Source organism: Xiphophorus hellerii, chromosome 6, assembly GCF_003331165.1.
Source record: "Xiphophorus hellerii strain 12219 chromosome 6, Xiphophorus_hellerii-4.1, whole genome shotgun sequence".
Lineage (NCBI taxonomy): Eukaryota > Metazoa > Chordata > Actinopteri > Cyprinodontiformes > Poeciliidae > Xiphophorus > Xiphophorus hellerii.
Window position 1 is genome coordinate 6655673 of NC_045677.1, and position 12944 is coordinate 6668616.

At 41.8% G+C, this 12944-nt stretch overlaps 1 protein-coding gene across 1 annotated transcript in view; it reads right to left on the minus strand.

Annotated features, from left to right (window-relative positions):
* gpr158b (G protein-coupled receptor 158b) overlaps window positions 1–11268 on the minus strand; it is a 78975-nt gene extending 67707 nt beyond the window's left edge. The window contains exons 1-2 of the mRNA XM_032566265.1: window positions 10406–11268; window positions 599–704 (exon numbers count right to left, since the gene is read on the minus strand). Of these exons, the coding sequence (XP_032422156.1) occupies window positions 599–704; window positions 10406–11268 (969 nt within the window). The remainder of the gene's footprint in view (window positions 1–598; window positions 705–10405) is intronic.
* Between the last annotated feature and the right edge of the window lie 1676 nt (window positions 11269–12944).

The window sequence follows — 12944 nt, forward strand, 5'->3', positions numbered from 1 at the left end:
TTTTTCTAGGATTCTATTTCAAACATATGTTCTCCATTACAACCATTGTGGCCATTTTGAAAAATGTCCACCAGAAAATGGGAGCAAAAGATCAAGAAAATACATATGATTTATATTGCTCAAAATATGTAAGCTATGATTATGACACCATTATTATTATGTAATATGATTTGACATGAAACACATCCATCTAATAGGTGATGTTAGGGCAAACTTATTTTTCCATGACAACCATGGTGGCCATCTTGGAAAATTATAAAAGTATCTGTAAATATAACTACTATGGGTTGAATAATGTGGGATTCTACACCAAAAGTATTCATCTGTGGCAAATATTGGCAAATTTAACACAAGAATATATTTTCTTTGATGACCACGGCAGCCATCTTGAATTTTTCAGTGGCTAGCGTTTTGTTTTTGTTTTTTTTCCCCCAAAAAAGCAAGCCTATGCTAAGTTAGGTTTCAGTATCCACACGTGAAAGGTTTAGCTAAAATATTCAACTATCTAAGCACACAACCAGAGCTACATTGTAGTGGTGTAGAGCAAGAAAATGTGAAACAAAGAATCCCTCCTGCTTTTTGTTTTGCGGACACTGACCTCCATGCTGGTGAGATTACAGCGATGAGTCCCGGCAAACCAGCCACTGCTGGAACACTGGTCAATATCCACATCCTGAAGGTTCACATCCACACGAATAACCCCCCTGTTGGTGAAAAAAATAAAAAACAGAACAGGAAGAGAGAAGAAAAAGGAAATGTAAATCACTGCATGGAAATCAGTGGGGAGTTGGACAAAAGGACATATAAAAATGAAAATGAGAATGCTGAATTAGATTAATGTTGTAAGAGTAAAAAAAAAATAAAATAAAAGATGAGACGGGAAATAATTGAGGTACATGAGAGGGTAGACGGGGAAAAGGACCCAAGTGAACCATGGGAGACAAAGAAGAGCCGACAAAATTGCTTTAGATTAGATAAATCACAAGAGGGACAAGAGGCCAGAGGAAAACGCAGAGACTCGGGAGGCTGGAATGAAAGACAAGGAAATTAACAAGAAGAGCCGTTCTCAGAGGAAGTCAGGCCAAATCTGTTGGAGGCAGCAATAATTGAAAGAAGTGGATCGAAATTGGAAAGAAATGCAGAGCGATGGAGATGAAGATGACGAAGAGCAGAGATAAACATTCCAGAATAAAAACCGGAGTCAGATTAAATTTGATTTTCCGCTAGGTAATCTTCTGATGTAACTAACAATGACTAACTGTAATCACTTTGAAATGATTTAGAAACGTCTTTGCTGTGAATGTTTTGTGTGTTTTTGCTAAAAAATATTATGTTTTTTATGGGATTGGTGTCTATGGGGCGTTAAACTACTAATGTGATGAGCATGCTTTGTCAATTAATGCAAAATGTCTAATTGTGCAAACTGATTGTTCCTACACATTTCCTCCTTGTATTTTTCTCTGCGAAACATCAATGTGGGCTTTTTAAAGATGCACATCTTTAGTGAAATTTTGGGCTTTGATTTATTCAACCCATTTCTTTTCCAAGGTGCAGTGATTGTGTAACACACAACCTCAAGGATTTTTGCAGAGAAAAGAGAATTGGGTGTGGGCCAGTTTTAATTTATTGTGGGTTTTTCTGATCCACACAAAGTCACAATGATCTATAGTGGCTAAAATATATGGAAATATAAGCCGAGATGTAAATACAGTGTAAAATAAAATATGTTTTTTCACACTACTAGGCATTTACTTTCTGCTTTAGGCCAAATAGAGATACTAAATGTTTTGATAAATCATTTTAAATAAATTTTCTCAATTTAGGGCTACCTTTTAAACTACATAACATAGGTCAACATAGGTCAAATGTTTTGGGTATGATCCTACAAGCAACAGTTTGCTTACATTCCAACATAAGCAACTCAGATCAGAGTTTTGTGTTTTCTACTCAAAAGCATTGCCTTTGTTGCCCTTACGTCACTTTGTAGCTAATCTGGTGGTATGCTTAAGGTCGTTTTCCACTTCGAAGACCCTCTACATCCAAACCTTTACTTCCTGGCTTCCAAATTTATGCATAATATTCTTTCTTCATAATGCCATCTAATTTGTGAAGCGCACCAGTCCCTCCTAAAGCGAAACGTCTACTCAAAATAAAGATGCCACCTTCTATGCCTCACAGTTTGGGATGCTGTTCAACCTTTTTCATCCAGTGTCTCCAAACATGAAAACCAAACTGAAATTGAATTGAACTGAATTAGCACAATTTCAGATTTAATTGTGTAGTATCATGCATTTTCCACTCACATACTGCCGTTTTATAGTACAATCAAGTAATTATGTTACCTTCAATTGTTATAAAAATGCTGTGTGTCAAAGATAACTTAAAAGGCATTTGACTTTGCAGTTTGACACCTTGAAATTGGACTCTGTCTCTTGAAGAAGTGCCTGTTTGTTTCCGACACTCCGTCTTCAGCACGTTATCACAACAATGCTCCTCCATGATGCCGTTTACAACTGTTCGTAGGAGCGTTGGACTAAGAATGTGTTTCTATGACGAGCTCAGCAGGCCTGCTAATTGCTGCTGTCGCTAGTCTGGAGGAGCTGAAATAGCGTGCAGGCACCCTCCAATGGTTGCCATGGGAGATTGAAGGATTTCTCAAAGATGCATGAAAGAATCAAAGTAACACTCTTTGCATGCTTCTGATGACGGAATAACATAGTGTGAAATAAAGCTCAAAAAGTTGATTTTACACAATTCCTCACATACAAAGTCTCTGTTAGTCCTGTTTCCTAGATCTCAGCACAATGTAACAAGTATTTCTGGACACAGAGGCTGAAAACCTTTGCAACAGAGAGTCTTAATGTGAAATGCATGGGCTTGAACTCTCCCAAAAAGCTTGAGCGATACACCTCGGCCTGCTTATATAACCGATTGAGTTTAGTTCAGCTTAACGTTTTCCGTCTAACCTGCTGGGTTTGGAGCCGAGCCCGGTTTCTATATCCGTCCGTGACTGTCTCTCTCTCTCCGTCTTTCTCTTTCTTCACACACAAACATTTATTCAGGAGGCTCAATCTTCTGTGATTACACTCTGCTGTCTCCTTCTCCATCACAAAGAAAGGCTGCACAATCACACACACTCTCGCTATCCTTTACTGTGATGTGGAGCCTGACACCTGTTATCTCCATCTGCCTGCTGGGAAGAGGAACAAACAACCATGGCAAGACGCGATAGTCACTATCTTTCATCGAGAAAGACAAAAAAACGTGTTGATATCGGACGGTAAAATACTGCACAAGTTTCAGGAAGTACGGCCGTACGAGTCTCTGCAGAACATGTTAGGCCTTCCATTGGTTTGCTCTTTATTATTTCGCTGCTCGTCCAACTTTACCAAGTCTGTCAGAGACACATTTGCTGTATTTTACTCAAAGGTCTGAGCTACGTTTCGCTTCTGAAAGAGCCGTGATTGCTGTTTGTTGCACCTTTCCAGTCAGCTCCGGCACTTGGCAGAGAGCCTGAAGGAAGCAATCATTTCAACCTTCAACAGCGCTCCTGAATGTTGAGTAATCTGTGTTAAGCAGCCGCCTCGAGGCACTCTCCCTTCCTCACGGTAATGCCTCCACATTTCGCAACAAACCCAAACGTCTCCGCTTGAATTTTGATCGGCTTTACGGAGCCTTAAGGTCTGTCCGTGTGAAGCCGACTCAGAGGGAGGCTGATTCGGGGTGGAGAAGACGTGGTGGAATTAGGCAACGGCTCGTGATGTTCCGTCCGAACCCGACTTTGCTTCTATTTTTAGGAGCTTCATCTCAAGACTAGGGATTGGCGCGGAGGAAGCTGCAGAGACCAATGGATTACAGAAAGTCAAGAGAGGATGGGAGTGTGGCACTTTTGGCAACTTCTTTGCACTGAACTCAATTTGTCTTGGTGTGCTTTTTCCCCGCTTGGCTACTGACCTTACAGCTTATTCTGAGAGCTCTTAAACACATGAATCTTTCTGTGTTGAATTTTGCAAAGGAAACACAGCCCAATGATTCACCTCACTTCTGTGTTTTATTTATTTTTTTGTTTTGCCAATGTTTGCTTGCCTTGAAAGGTTACATCCTAATCTTTTCAGTTTGAAGGGTGTTTTTACACCTGATAGACCCGGTTCGATTTGTTATATTTTCAGCTGGTGCGGTTTGCTTTCACACTACACTGTCCAACAAACCGAACCAATTGAAAAACCTATAAATCCCCCTCGCCTGTGGGGTTCGCTGCACCAAGAATCACTGGACTAGAAATAATTTCAGTAATTTTAACTGACCTAAAACAAGATAAGTTTGATCTAATTTCCTGTTAGTGAAACAAAAAAGGTTTGAGTCTTTTTATCTGGTGTATGTAAACTTCTGGTTTCAACTGTATGCTCATAAGGACATCTTAAAACAACAAATAATGTGTTGTTTAAAGATGACCCAAACGCAGAGAGGCAGAGGCATTGAGCAGATGATGATGACTTAATGAAATAAAATTGACGAACAAAAGAACTTCACAGGGAACACAGGGAGCCAGAGTCAGACAAAAACAAGAATCCAGAACAAAAAGCCAGCAGTATAATCCAGGGAAGTAACGAGGTTCAACAGGAGAAATCAGTGAGGAGGAATGAGAGAGGTGATTAAATACTGGGAGTGTGAATACTGAAACAATAGACCAGACTAATTCACGAACAAGTTGCAGGTGTGAGGAGAGAGAGAGATGGAGAGAGAGAAAGAAAATGGCACAATAGGGGAACTAGGAAAATTAATCTAACATAAAAGACTAACAGGACTCAGTAAACATAATTAAACTAAGAGTAAAAAAGAATAACTAGTCACAAGAAATAGACATAAACTAGAATCATTAAGAAAGGACTGAACTAAAGTAAAAACAGAAATAAGACTGATCTACTGAAAATCACAAACTAAGGCACACAGAAACAAACACTAAAATAACTCAAAAAATCCCAGATCCTGACAATCTCCTCAATGTTCCAATGCTCCAAAATGCTGCAAAAAAGTTAATGTTTAACTTTTTCCTCACATTTTTCCATATAATGGAAAAAAGAAACCCTTTCTCTTCAAAATCCCCCCATTAAAAATGCAGCGTCTTACTACATTACTGCTCTATATAGCTGCACTCTCTCTACACTGACCTGGAACTATACAAATTAGATTTAATGCCTGACTTTTCTGCTTCTAAATGCCAGCTTGTGTAATGCCAAAATCATTTAAACCCACCCAGCCCTTTCTTGGCAGAGGCAAAACAAGTCGATTGATTTAATAATGAATTTGTTCGCTTCATGTACTTAATCACCCTGTTTTTCCAGATGTCTTCGGGATAAAATAAAGCAAGCAGGTTGTTCACATCTCCCAGCATAATAAACACCCTCGCTGCAGTCCCTCGATTGTTTTATTTGTGCGACGTCCCAGACAGGCTGCTCATAATTTGCGGGGACGAGCAGAAACATCACAGTGAGGCACAACTGCTGCAGCCAGTTTAAAACCGCATGTGGGCTTCGAGAAAGATGCTTAACTCATAAGTAGCGGTCAGAACAGAGCTTTAAGCTTTTTGGTTTTAGCATCCCCCAAAAAGCTAAAACCGGTGGTTTCGCAAAGATACTTAAACCACAAGTTGGCTGTGACTCCCTCACATATCTTGTCTTCTGCAGCTGCAGTTAAGATTTCACTAGCCATCTTGTCGGAACTGTGGTCATTTATGTTTTGTTAAGAATATATTTTTTTAAAATAGTTGTTTAAACTGTGACTATGTTGTCAGAGCATGGTAGGAAATAATCTGAGAAAAAAATTTAGCTTCTCTGCCCGCTTTTCATTAAAGGACTTTAATGAAATGACTTTTCATTAAAGTCCTCTTCTTTAACGAAAAGAGAAAGACTTTCTTTTCATTAAGAAAAGAAACTACTTTCTTTTCTTAATGATTCCCAGCGCTTCTCTGGAAGCGCTGGGAAGCTAACTTGAAACAACCAATCAGAGTCACGGGGCGGGGCTTAGAGCTGTCAATCACAATCTCGTAATCACCCTCGCCCTGCCATCTCTCTGCTCCCTGCTCTCTGTTACCGCTACAGCTTTTCAAATCCTGTTGTGAATGCTAAGGCTAGTTAGCATACCCACTGATGACGGCAGATGAACCGTCATCAGTTTATCCACCGTTAGCACATTTAGCAGTGAGTACATGAGATTGATTGACAGCATTAAGAACCTCCTCCTGGCTCTGACTGGTTGTTTTTATAACAACATGGTGACAAAAAAAAAACATGTTCTTTATAAACGTTACATACCGCAATTGAAATTGTCATATCACTGGAGCTTTTTTACCTTTTGGTTCTGTAGGAAATTTTCTGGGCAACACAAAAGGCTGCATAATTATAAACTAGAATGAAAATGAAAAACACTATTTTCAGGTTATTTTACAGTTAAATATGTGATGTGTTTTTGTATTCAATCCCCTACATCAGTAATTAGTCGAACCACGATTCACTGAAATTACAACCGTTTCAGGGTATGTACGAACTCCTGCCTGGATCAATGGAAAAAAACCCTTCTCAAGAGTCGGAATAACCTTTACATTATCTGAATGTCCCTAATCAAGCATGTTACTCACCTACTTTGTAGAACACGGCACTGTGGAGATAAAGTAAGACGATGCTTGCAGCTTGATAATTCAGATAATGTTCTGCTGAGAAACCCGAGGCTCTGCTTTTTAGATGGATGTTAACAATGTCAAGCATCCCTTAACTTTACAGAGACTGTATTCCCTGATGGCAGGGAGCTCTGTCAGCAGAATAAAACTCTCTTGTTGAGGAAGGAGTGGAGATCAACTCGTTCAGTTTGATCTTTTATTATTCCAGGGTTTAATCCAAGTAAGCATTTTTGGGATCTGCTAAACGGACGGACGGACGGATCTACTGTTGCCTAGACGTGAAACAGAACTTCCTGGTTTGAATGTTTCTCCAAAGTAAAGACTAGTTTGTGTGTATGAGAGTTAATTAGGTTTAACGTTGATTTGAAAAGATTTGCGAACATCTCAGAGGCGTGTGATGTTGCGACAGAGCGGATGTTATGCGTTGGTCCTCAATGTGTTAGGTATGATCCATTGGTGTCACTTGTGTCCATATTTTAATCAAAAGTTTATTGGGGTTTTTTTCATTATGGGAGATCTTAACGTACCCCAGGTGTCAGTTCAGTTAGTCTGATTGTGTTTTGGATTTGTTTGTTTATATTAGTATTTCTTTCTGTTGACTGGTACATTAGATCAGGTTTCATTTCACCTTTGCATCCTGCTGGATTGGCTTATTTTTCACCTCAGCCTTCCAGTGTGCTCCCTTTCCCAGCTGTTAATCTCTTCCTCATTTGCCTCTACCTGCTCCTTTCTCCAGCTGCATCCACTAACTTGTCACTCGCTCGTCTGGTTATGTCCACTCTCTAATCAGTATATTTAAGGACTAAAGTTACATTAGCGGCATTTTCATTAAAAAGGTGCACAAATCTTTGTCGATATTCTGCGAATGTCAAAACTTAAAACAATTTGGCAATTGCTGTGTTTCCATTAAATAAAAAGAGAAATTAAAATCACACATGAATAAGCTTAATTCGATTCTATTCTATTCTATTCTATTCTATTCTATTGTTCATGCAATATTTCATCAAAAATCATGGCAGCGATAGATGTAAACACTTACATGAAATATATTCATATTTCAGCCATCAGAGGAAACGTTGGTGTCTTATTCAGGCGTTGGAGTGACAATTGCCTTATTCTTTGGAGCGGCTATGTATGCAAGTGTAGTCTGTGATTTTACAGAAGAGCTATGGATTCAACACGTTCAAATGACACACAACATTTTGTGAGAGCTCTGCTGGAGCCAGCTGCACATTGTCCAAAAAAAACGAAAACAAACCATCATCCACCTATTATTTCCTGTTGTCTCCTTCATCATTTTCACCAGTAGTAACATCCGGCTGTTGATCAGATGACTTGTGAAAAAGGTGTTTCCAAAAGAGTTTTGCTAAATATATCTATTTCAACACGGCTGAAAAGCCATCTCATTATAGCGCAACAACTTTTTATCAAAAAACTTTAGCTTTTTTTTTCCAGAATTGGCATGTTTCCATTAAGCAAATTTATTGTTTGTAATTTCAACTCACGCAATTTTGTGGTAAATTGAAACAAAGCTCTTCCACTGGTCTCTCAATTGAACTCCAGTTGGCTCCATGTCATCCTGTTTCTCCACCTTCACTACCATTTTGTATGTTTTTTCTTCAATTATAAAATCTATGACCATTCTGTCTTCTTGTCTGCATTTTGATTTTGATTTGACTCGACTCCTGACATTTGCCACATTTCTTCCTCTCTTCTAAGGATGCAGCCATATAAAAATTTTGGTCGATATTGATATGTGATTTTAATATTGTTCTTACGGCCGATAACCAGTATTTACCAATATTGTGTATATTTCACTACCCTTTTTGACAACTTGTGGAAAAAACAACCACACTGCCCTCTTCACCATCGCTTTTCTGCTTCACTTAAACTACCCACAATCCTCTGCTGCATCACTATAGTTTTTACTTTCACTGTCCACAACAAGGTGGTAAAAGATATCGATTGTTAATATTGGCCAAAATTTATCTTTTCTTTGCCTGTTTTCTGTCTGAAACACCAAAAAACAGGCCACTACTGCCACAATAATCTTTAATACTTATCAAAGTATTTGGCCGAGATTACTTTGTAACTAATCATAAATTATTATACTGACACAGACAAGTGAAGGATACACCTCTGCTCACTGATGCAGCAGACAGTGGCTCTGAATTGCTGATATTTCATCGTTTATTCATGATTGTATCGATTGTTTCAAGACGCTCTTAGACTGGCGGCTTGAAATACGAGCCAGTTGTGTGTAAGTGCTGCCCTCCCTCTTCTGCTCTTCCTCCCCGTCGTCCACAACCAGCTAAGCTTGACGCCTTCATAAAGACACGCTGTATAAATCCTCTAGTGTTCATCAAATTATAGGCAGCACAGTTGTGCTTTGACAGGTAGGAATGTTAAATGAAGAGGGTCTACTGGCGTCTGGGAAGATGTCTTTACTCCCATCTGTTAACAGGGCTAAAAACCTGCAGGGTCGTGTCTGCATCGACTGTCATTATTTATTGTCGCATATGCAATGAGTTACACGTTCAGAGTCCCTGGGCTCATTCTATCATGTTACTATCCGGAAATAATCTTGGAGAAGCGGCTCAGGTGGGAGAATCTGTCAACAGGATAACTATGCAGCAAAATTGAGGCCATCAAATTTGTTTAAAGGGGCAGCACTATGTGTTTTCCAGCCACATAGTGGCATTTTATAGCACAATCAAGTAACTATGTTACATTCAGATGTTCTAAAATAAATTCTGTATGTATCAAATATGACTTAAACAAAATTTGACATCGTATTTAATGCCTTTAAATTGAGCCTCTGTCTCTTTAAGAAACTTCTGGCCTTTCAACACTACGCCTTTAGGAAGTCAACACAACATTTCTCCTCTATTAACCCTTTAACAATGTTTTTACCAGTGTTGCGCTGAAATGTAGCTCATATAATGAGCTCAGCAGATCCGCAATTCCACCAGGTGTTTGCTAATTGCTGCTGGCTAGTCTGAAGGAGCTGAGTGGGGCAGTCGCGGAGGAGGGTTGCTCTGTGAGGCAGAAGATCAGAAGCTCTGAGGATGAGGATCATCTTTCTACCGCTGAATGGTTGCCATGGGAGATTCAAGGATTTCTCAAACAAGCACGAAAGAATCAAGGTAAAACTCCACGTACAGTTTTGATAAGGTAATAACATTCTAATATAATGTAAATTTTAAAAAATCGATTTAAAAAAATTATGCTAAAAACATATTTAAAACTGAAAAAATTTGAAACTAAATGAAATTTTGAACCTTAAGAGACAACATGGGGGGGGGGGGGGGGTTGTGTGCATATTTTCTCTTTTAAACGACATTTCCAATTCCCACGGCTCCTTAATGCAACGTATGGAAATGGTTTGTCCAGACCCTGTGGTGTGTGTTGATTCCACACCACACCACGCCACACTTTTCAGGTTGTTTGGTGTTAAAGCTTTTGAAAACAACATCTAATTTTCTTCCTACTTTGCAATTTCTTAAACTACTTTGTGTTGATTTCTCACATAAAAAGAGTCCTAATAAAATATAACTAGTGTGTGCTTAAAGCGCCGGAAAGTTAACAAGTCCAAGTGGTGTGAAAACTTTTGCGACATGTTACATTTGGCAGTGTGTTCATTAAGTGTCGCACGTCTTCCCTAGTCTAGAATAATAGTACCAGTAATATTGCTACTACTAATAAAACAATATTTTTGCATTTTTCTCTCACCTGAATTCTGGCGCCGAGTTGCTTTTCAGTCCATAAAACCCAGCCGACAAAGTGAGCAGCCAGTACGGAACGAAAGCCCCGTGCTCACACTCCAGGTAAGGTGCGGACCATTTGATCTGGCTCTTGTTCAGTAGGTAACTCCCGCCGCCGGAGCCCGAGCCCTCGGGGACGCCGCTGTGCGCCTGCGGTCTCCTCCCGTCCCTGAAGTCGTGGAACCAGTCGGACTCCGGGCTCCTGTTCTTCAGGCGGCGGTGCGCGGACCCGGAGAGGTCCTGCAGCACCACCTCGTTTCCGGTCCTGGTCGCCTGGAGGAAAACGTGGGGGCCGGGGGTCGTCGGCGCGTCCGCGTGCAGGGTCACCACCGCCCGGTGGATCTTCGGGTCCCCCTCGAGGATGCTCTGAACCAGCGCGTGGTACCAGCCCGTGTCCCCGCGGAAGGTTCGCTCGCGGGACCTGTTGGTTTGCAGGATCATGTTGAGGAAGTTGGTCGCGTGCGCCACCGTGTCCAGGACGCTGTGCAGGGAGTAGTGGGAGGCGACGTGGAGGCCGCCGCGCAGGCTGCTCAGCTCATACCGCCGAGAGCAGTTGACCTGCCTCAGCGCCGAGGAGTCTCCCGTGTGCAGGAAAGCCGTCACCACCCGGGGGAGATCCTCCTCGATTTTGTGCGCGACCACCGCGCGCTCCGTCGGCTGGAGCGGGTGCGGAGTGGGACGGTGGGGCGGCTCCTTGTTGACGCTCTGCGTGCTGAACGCCGCCGGCGGGTGCTTCTCGTCCCTGTCGTTATCCGACCACTCCACGTAGCCGTAGTTTGATCCCAGAACGAGCCCGGTGTGCAGAAGCAGCGCGAAGAGGATGAGAGCCATGGTGGTTCCTCACAGGCGCAGAGGAGACACCGCGGGCACCTGGCAAGCTGCGCTCATCGCCAAATCCCCTCTCTCTCTCTGCCTCTCTTTTTCTCTCGGTGTCTCTCAATGCTGCTATTAGAAAGTCTTTGTCGAACACAAACCACAGAAGGTCCTGAATTTTATAGCCATTACGTCGCCAGTTACGACAGGAATCCCCGTCACCACCACTTCTAATCTGGGGCTTCAAAGGAAAGCGTAGACTTTCATAAAGAGGCTGTCCGAAAAAAGAGAAGAAGAAAAAAAAATCCTCGGAACTCCGTTAAATCTACGAACACTTCTCCCCGGGAGCGGAGTGGTGCCGTGGAAGAGAGGAGCGGCACCGAAATGTTCCCGAACTTCAGTCCCCTCCCAATAAAAACAACCTAGCGATGCTAAGCGTCGCCCACGGTGCGCGCGCGCGCGCGCCGTCTTATGTGTGTGGTTGTTTCTCAGCGCGCGTCTGCAGGAGAGGTGGGCGGGGCGTGGGAACACAGTGGGAGCTGTCCGGTGCTGAGAGTAGACCGCTTCCCTGAGGGGGAAGACAGGAGGAGGCTGTTGTTGGTGGAGAACCGGAGACAAATAGAAACAGGAATTCATTTTCAAACTGAATGAAGTGAAGTGAGATGCTCAAGACTGTCTTTTTTTAAGTTGGAGCTCCATTCTCTTTCAATAAAACTATTGTAATTGTATCTCTAGGTAAGTGATTTGGACCATTGTCTTCTGGTCTAGGTAAATCTATGCCCCAGTCTCAGTTTCCCCTCCAAGTTTCCTCTGTATTCTGCTTCCAATTACTCTGAACATCTGCCTCCCTGCTAAAGAAAAGTCTGGCCTTGAGCTCAGTGGTGCCAACACGATGCCAACACAATGGGCCGGGTTTGTTTTCTGCCTCACACGGGGATGTGCACGGAGGCCAGAGCATTCAGCTTTCATCAAAGCACCTCATATTCCACATGGTCGTCAAGCAGAGCTCTGTGAGAGCTCCGACGTCTGTGATGTTGTTTTTATGACCTGACCCTGCTTCAGACCTCTCCCCTGTCTGCTGTGTTCCTCTGTCTTTTGGATGCAATTTGTTCTCCATTGTCCTCCAACAAACCTCTGAGGCCTTCACAGAACAGCAGATTTCTTTTTTTCTTCCTGCGATTAAATTACTCAAATGGGACTGCTGGTTTCTTTCTGGCTTTTTTGTTTTTTTATCTTTTGCATTTTAAGCAGTTATTGTGGATCTGCGTTTTATAGTAACTTAAAGACACAGTATGTGTTATTATAGATGGTCTTGTTTTTATATAGTTGTTTAAACTATAACTATGTCATGACATGTCATGTGAAAAAAAAAAACCCACAATCTCCTCTGCCTCCTCACCGTGCTTCTTCTATCATCCACATAAATATACTGCTTCGGGTGAGAAAGAACCAATCAAAGCCAAGAGGAGGGTCTTAGTGCTGTCAATCATGCTTGTGTAGCGTAGCTCACAACCTTCCCCCTTTCTCTCTGCTGGTTTACCACAACCGAGCCTGCCACGAATGCTAAATTTAGTTAGCATGGCCACCGATAATCAGTTTTCCTGTTTCTCCGCCATTAGCACATTATACAACATGTTCACAAGGATGATTGACAGCGCTAAGACACTCCTTCTGGATCTGATTGGTTGATGCTG